Genomic DNA, 6,530 nt, shown 5'->3' with positions numbered 1-6,530 from the left:
TTTTAGTAGTTTTCATCTAATGTCTGGAGCCAATTGGTAAATAAAATGCACGTTTAAAAATAACTGTCCCTTGACAGATGTGGGGTTAAGGGTGGTATGTTTGAAAAAGACTCCTTTAGGTGAGAAAGAAAGAGGGCAGAATTTTCATCAGATTCCTGGCTAATCTCTCTAAGTTTCTCATAGTTAGCAGCCTTATGGGCAGCTTTCTTTAACCCTGCTATTAAACAGTTAATCATATTGGCTTGGTGGTGACATTCAGGAGAGCCTATTTGATAGTCCCAGTGGGAGTCTTTTTGAGGAATGGTTGCTGCCCTTACTGGCTGGTGACTGTCCACCCTATGAAGGTTGTCGGCATAAGCCTGCATTGTAATCCAAACCTGCTCCTTTTCCTTAAGGGGAAAGAGTGGAGATTAATATTATATAGATATCATGCTAAGTAAGATCATAGGATTGGGTTAGGTATCTAAATTTCTTTATATAAATAGCTGGGTCAGATGAGAAGGACCCAAGGTGTTCTGCAATTTGAGAAAAATCCATTGAGCATGGACCACAAACTCGAACAATACCCTCTGCTCCAGCTACTTCTCGCAAAGGTAAGGTTGGGGGCTGGGAGGAAGTCTGAGGTAGGAGCTGCCTGAGCTGTTCTAGAGTGGGTGTGGGGAGATGAAGGTGCAGGGCTTGGTTTAAAGTCTGGGGGGGCTAAAGATTGGGCTGGAGAGTCCTCAATAGGCAGTGGCACACTGGGAGAAGGCTGATGGTCTGTGGGGTTAAAGTCAGATTCAGGATCAGGGGTATAGGGGGAGGCATGTGGTTTAGAGTGAAAAAGAAGAATTTTACAGGTAGAGCACTGACAGAGAGGGACGAAAATGAAGGGTGAAGAAGGCTCCAGCATAGAAAAGTTCTGAGCACTTTCCATAGTGCTGACAAAGTTGTCGAGGTCTTGTAAGGTTTTGAAATCGAAAGTGCCATTCTCTGGCCATTGAGAATCACTGTCTAGTTTATATCAAGTCCAGACTGTGTATCAAACAAAAAGACTAATTTGGAGTGATATTTGGGTGTATTTATCATTTTCTAATTAAAAAACATCTGTTTTATGCAACTATTTAATCAAAATGTGTTATTAATAGATATGGTTTGAGGTTAGATTTCCACTTTAAAACTCGAATTGCGGAAAAGTACTTGTAAATAAAATTATATGTATTTGGAAATTATTAAATAGATAATGAATTAATAAAACATGAATTGTGCTTACCTGTCTATGATTGAATATTCACCGAGAAAGAATAATCGTGAGTCTACAATGTCATATGTGCCGTGTCATGTTTTAGTAAGAAGTACACAAAGCCATTTGCACGCTCGGTGTATCGCGCTCTCTCAAGGTCTCCTGCACTGAATGTATGCATCTTATAATCACATCTCACCATACTGATCCTTGACGAATCATCATGTCAAATACAAATACATAACATAACACACAATGGATTCGACTCTGCATTGATCGAATACAGACATTTACAGATTAGTCTTCCAATATCAAAAAGGAGGATATGTAAGAGGGCACTTTTTGAGGGAGGATAAAACTTACAGAAGAAGGACTGTCCGCCCTAAAGGAGGACAATTGGGCACCTTAATATTAGTCAAGTTTGCTCAGGTGGAGTTATGGAAACTGCCCTGACATCAGATCACTTAAAAGTTTAACCTGGCTATTTGAAGTTTTTTTGGTAAAGGGCCCTGGACCTGAACCTAACTCTACTGTTTTGCTGAATCTTAGCGATAGTGCGCTTAGTTCAGTGTCAGGAGCTAAATATTAACTCTGAGAGGTATAGTAACTCGTGACTGGAAATATGGGCTGAAATGAAGCTCATGGGAATCTCAAGCGTAAAACACTTTGTAAAGTGTTCTTTAAAAATTACACCAATTTAAAGGGAAGATCTATCCTCAAAAGTCATCTGTGACCGACAAACTCATCGAAAATTATGAGGGGACTAATATTTTAACAGTTCCTTAGAAAGGCAAGCATGTCCTCCCAGAAGTTAGGTTTCACCCTGTATTTGCAGTCACGATTTACTCTGATTCCTTTCCCATAGTTAATATTTACTTCACGCCTGACATCGTGCCAAGCGCGCTATGGCTGAGATTGAGCAAAGCATTAGGTAGTTGAAGGAACCAAAAGTTGAACTTTTACCTGACTTCAGAATCCGTCCAAGCTGTGGGCTGACCTATTCGACCTTCTGGAAGTCTTTCTGCAGCCTTTTCCTCTGGTATACGGTTTCCTTTCTAGGATTGAATTCTAACCAATGAGATCACATCTAGTAGCTTTTTGGTCCAATCATGGCGAGGTTATGTCTATAAATATGGCTGTTTAAACACGGCTGAAACGAAACTGTTGTTGCTATGGCGCGAACGAAGCAGACTGCTCGCAAGTCAACCGGCGGCAAAGCTCCCCGGAAGCAACTGGCCACCAAAGCGGCTCGGAAGAGCGCGCCGGCTACCGGTGGTGTGAAGAAGCCACATCGTTACCGCCCAGGCACCGTGGCGCTGCGCGAGATCCGGCGCTACCAGAAGTCCACTGAGTTGCTGATCCGTAAGCTTCCCTTCCAGCGCCTGGTGCGCGAGATCGCACAGGATTTCAAGACTGACCTGCGCTTCCAGAGTTCGGCTGTGATGGCGCTGCAGGAGGCGAGCGAGGCCTACCTGGTGGGGCTGTTCGAAGACACAAATCTGTGTGCCATCCATGCCAAGCGCGTGACCATCATGCCCAAAGACATCCAGCTGGCTCGCCGCATCCGCGGGGAGCGGGCTTAAAGCACGCTAAAACATATGGTTTTAGTCAGGCAACTCAGGCTCTTTTAAGAGCCACCAATACACGTCTTCAGAAGCAGCTGTACCAGCTTCCCAGTTACATTCTCTAGAACAGGGGCCCCAAACTACGGCCCCCTGAGGCCATTTATCCGGACCCCGCCGCACTTCTGGAAGGGGCACCTCTTTCATTGGTGGTCAGTGAGAGGAGCATAGTTCCCATTGAAATACTGGTCAGTTTATTTAAATTTACTTGTTCTTTATTTTAAATATTGTATTTATTCCCGTTTTGTTTTTTTACTTTAAGATAAGATATGTGCAGTGTGCATAGGGATTTGTTCATAGTTTTTTTTTTATAGTCCGGCCCTCCAACGGTCTGAGGGAGAGTGAACTGGCCACCTGTGTAAAAAAGTTTGGGGACCCCTGCTCTAGAATCTCACACCGGTGTCATGAGTAAAGGGTACGTTTATTCATGTTCTGGTTTGACCTTTGGTCAGTTGACCAGGGCTAGATGACGAGGTTAACGTTGTTTGCTCCACGCTGCTTTTATTTCAAGTCTGAATTGCCAGCCTTAATCTGGTGAAAATTTTGCAAAATGGGATTTTGGCAGTCGTTGATAGTATGTCCAAAGGTACTATTACAAAAAAAAAACACTAAAATGAGTACAGAAACCGGCACTTTTTTGAAGTTCCACTAACAATTTCGGATGGTAATGTGGTTTTTCAATTCGTTTTGGCTACTGTAAAATCCTCTATCCTTTCAGGTAGTTCGCCAGAATTTTAACTGGTAATCAAAAGTGGGGACAGGAGACACCGTGCCGAGTCCTGAGATTTAAGATACTGAGGATGGGCTGAAATGGAGGCAAGTTGCTTTTAAAGATGATACCTTTTCCTGGTTTGTGCCTGAGAATTACATAAATCCAAATTTTCTCTCATTGCATAGTCCAGGTGGCGCAAACCACCTGGGAATGGGAATTACATGGAAATAATACCTAGAGGTATTTTGCTTTTTTTTTTTTTTTTTAAATGTGAGCTAAGGTATTGTTCCAACAATCAAAACAAATTGCCACAAAGCATAGAACAAAAACAAAAGAAAGTTTAGAGTGTCTACCTGTAGCTACAATTCTCTTCCATACGTAAGTCTATAGTGAAAGGCATTAACGGCCCTGGCCGGTTGGCTCTGGTAGAGATGACCCCGAGGCCCCAGCGTGTGGATGTCCTGGTTCTATTCCCGGTTAATAAGGTACACCCACCATCTGCTTCTCCACCCCACTTCCTCCTTCCCCTTCTGTCTGTCTCTTTCTCTCTCCCCTTTCTGCAGCCATGGCTTGATTGGTTCGACCGCATTGCCCCCAGCACTGAGGATGGCTGATGGAGCTTCCCCCTCAAGTACTAAAAATAGCTCAGTTGCGGGTGTGAGCACTACCCCAAATGGGCAGAGCAACCTCCCCAGACCCGGGTTGTTGCTGATTGGGGCGCATGCAGGAGAAAGGCAACTAACAGCAAGACTACAAACTAGAATCTATCACTTCACATTATTTACCTGGTTAGGTGCTGCCTTCGGCATCACATACAATACAGTTGGAACGATATAGAGAGGATTAGCATGAACCCTACGGAAGCGTGAAATGCAAATTCGAGAAGCGTTCCATATTTTAAAGGATAATACTGGTTAGTGTGAAATGAAACATTTTGATTGGCTTACAAGACTTTTGTTCTAACGACCACTCAGGGAGCGCAAGCAGTATCTTACTAAATGGTTCCGCCTCCATGATGCCACTGTTGGAGGTCAACCAATGAAAAAGCAGTAATGTACGATTCTTCATTTGCATATAAACTCTATAAATAACGCACAAGGAAGTGCATTGTAATCGGGATTGATTTTCGTTGTTATTTGTGTTTCTTTCTTCGAGGATGCCGGACCCAGCAAAATCTGCTCCTGCTCCTAAGAAAGGCTCCAAAAAGGCTGTTACAAAAGTGCAGAAGAAGGATGGGAAAAAGCGTAAACGTAGCCGGAAGGAGAGCTATTCTGTTTATGTGTACAAAGTGCTGAAGCAAGTTCACCCAGACACTGGCATCTCCTCCAAGGCCATGGGCATCATGAACTCCTTTGTCAACGATATCTTTGAGCGCATTGCTGGTGAGGCCTCCTGCCTGGCGCATTACAACAAGCGCTCCACCATCACCTCCCGGGAGATCCAGACGGCCGTGCGTCTGCTGCTGCCCGGCGAGCTGGCCAAGCACGCCGTGTCCGAGGGCACCAAGGCCGTCACCAAGTACACCAGTTCCAAGTAAGAGCACACAAACGCAAACAGTTGATTTACCCCAAAGGCTCTTTTCAGAGCCACTTAAGTTCCTGGAAAAGCGGCTGTGAACACTTGTCTTCAAGATTGGTGAGCTTTTGGTTAGTAGGTGGGGTTGGGCTCCTGGTCATAAATATGTTAGGACCTAGGAATAGATTGGGGTTGTAATTAAGACTACAATATGCATGTTAAAACTAGTCATTTACAGAGGTTGGTACCATCTTGTGGTACGACTTGGTGGCAACAAATGGTTCTCAAAGGTTCCTGTAAGGTTAAAACTGCAGGTGGCCGGTCCACTGGGGAAGGGGAAAGCCTCCTTTCAGCTTCTCTTGGCAACTGGCAGATGGTATAAACCCCCGACGAGGTCTAACCTGGAGAGAACCCCAGTGGACTGTCTTTTCCTGCATGAGATAGCTGACAGGCTAAGCCCCTTCCCAGGTCGATGGGTGGGCACTGGGGAGAGCCAAACTGAAACCACAAGGCTGGTGGATTCCAAAAGGAAAATTTATTTTATAAACGCCTGGATGCAAGCATACAAGCGGGCTGAGACCAACAAGTGTCGGCTCTGAACTGCCTGCGGGTGGATGCATCAGATATAGGAAATTTGTTGTCATGGGTCCATGCACCTGGGCAAGCTTAGATTACCAATATGGGGTTTTTGTGGCCTTAGTTACTGACTTGAGAGGAATTCTACTGCAGAGACAAGCTCTTCGATGTAGCACAGATTTGGTGTCCTTGGTAAATCCTGAAGAACGCCAAAAGGTCAGTTTCCCAGTAAAGCAGAGGGCCCGAGTCTGAGCCTGCTTTCACAGCTACAGGTATTGAGATTTAAAAGCAATCCTAATGGTCTGGTTCCTCCTCAGTGCAAGCTTTGCTACGTTTATAAGTGAAGGCTAGGCAGCTGTTAGGAGAGAGAATAGCAAGCAAATTAACTCTTATCTTTACAAAATGTTTGGGTGAGGGGAATGTGAGTTTTACGGGGCTAATTTAACCATAACGGTCCCTATTTTGGGTTCAGAAGATTATGCAAAACCCGGAATATAGGTTTAACACAGTTACATAAAATTTTGGGATGGAGAGGGCTATCCTAACACTCCCTGTGCTCCTAAGTGTATCAAGTAATGTGTTAAAGCTTGTTTCCCCTAGCATGTACAGGTGGAAAACCACTGTTTAATGTTGTTATTCTTAAACCAATTTTCAATCTAGTAAAATCAGTATTTTCGTTTGTTACCCTATATTTAATTACATACCTAGCCTTCCTTCCTTTCCTTCTTGCCCAGTAACAAGATACTGTCCTTCACTCCATGGGGCATTTGGCAATAGAAACATTTTTGCTTGTCATCACTTGGGAGGAGTACTGCCGGCATTTAGTGGGCAGAGATCAGGAATGCTCATACATATCCCGTAGTTCATAGGACAGTCTAACCAA

The 6,530-nt window shown here is 44.2% G+C and overlaps 2 protein-coding genes and 1 non-coding gene across 3 annotated transcripts; all 3 read left to right on the top strand.

Annotated features, from left to right (window-relative positions):
* The first annotated feature begins 2,190 nt into the window (after positions 1 to 2,190).
* LOC136400514 (histone H3) lies at positions 2,191 to 2,908 on the top strand. The gene has a single exon (XM_066377324.1). The coding sequence runs from the start codon at positions 2,395 to 2,397 to the stop codon at positions 2,803 to 2,805; it is 411 nt and encodes a 136-aa protein (XP_066233421.1). The 5' UTR covers positions 2,191 to 2,394; the 3' UTR covers positions 2,806 to 2,908.
* A 323-nt stretch (positions 2,909 to 3,231) lies between these two features.
* LOC136397793 (histone H2B type 2-F-like) lies at positions 3,232 to 6,257 on the top strand. The gene is made up of 2 exons (XM_066372272.1): positions 3,232 to 3,259; positions 4,712 to 6,257. Exons 1-2 carry the CDS (start codon positions 3,249 to 3,251, stop codon positions 5,091 to 5,093), a joined length of 393 nt encoding a protein of 130 aa, XP_066228369.1. The 5' UTR covers positions 3,232 to 3,248; the 3' UTR covers positions 5,094 to 6,257.
* On the top strand, positions 4,350 to 4,456 carry LOC136401985 (U6 spliceosomal RNA). Its single transcript, XR_010750902.1, has one exon. It is a non-coding gene; the product is annotated as a U6 spliceosomal RNA (small nuclear RNA).
* Positions 6,258 to 6,530: the final 273 nt, after the last annotated feature.

The sequence above is a fragment of the Saccopteryx leptura genome, chromosome 3, assembly GCF_036850995.1.
Source record: "Saccopteryx leptura isolate mSacLep1 chromosome 3, mSacLep1_pri_phased_curated, whole genome shotgun sequence".
NCBI lineage: Eukaryota > Metazoa > Chordata > Mammalia > Chiroptera > Emballonuridae > Saccopteryx > Saccopteryx leptura.
The sequence above is the reverse complement of the archived record's forward strand: the minus strand, read 5'-3'. Positions and strand labels throughout refer to the sequence as shown.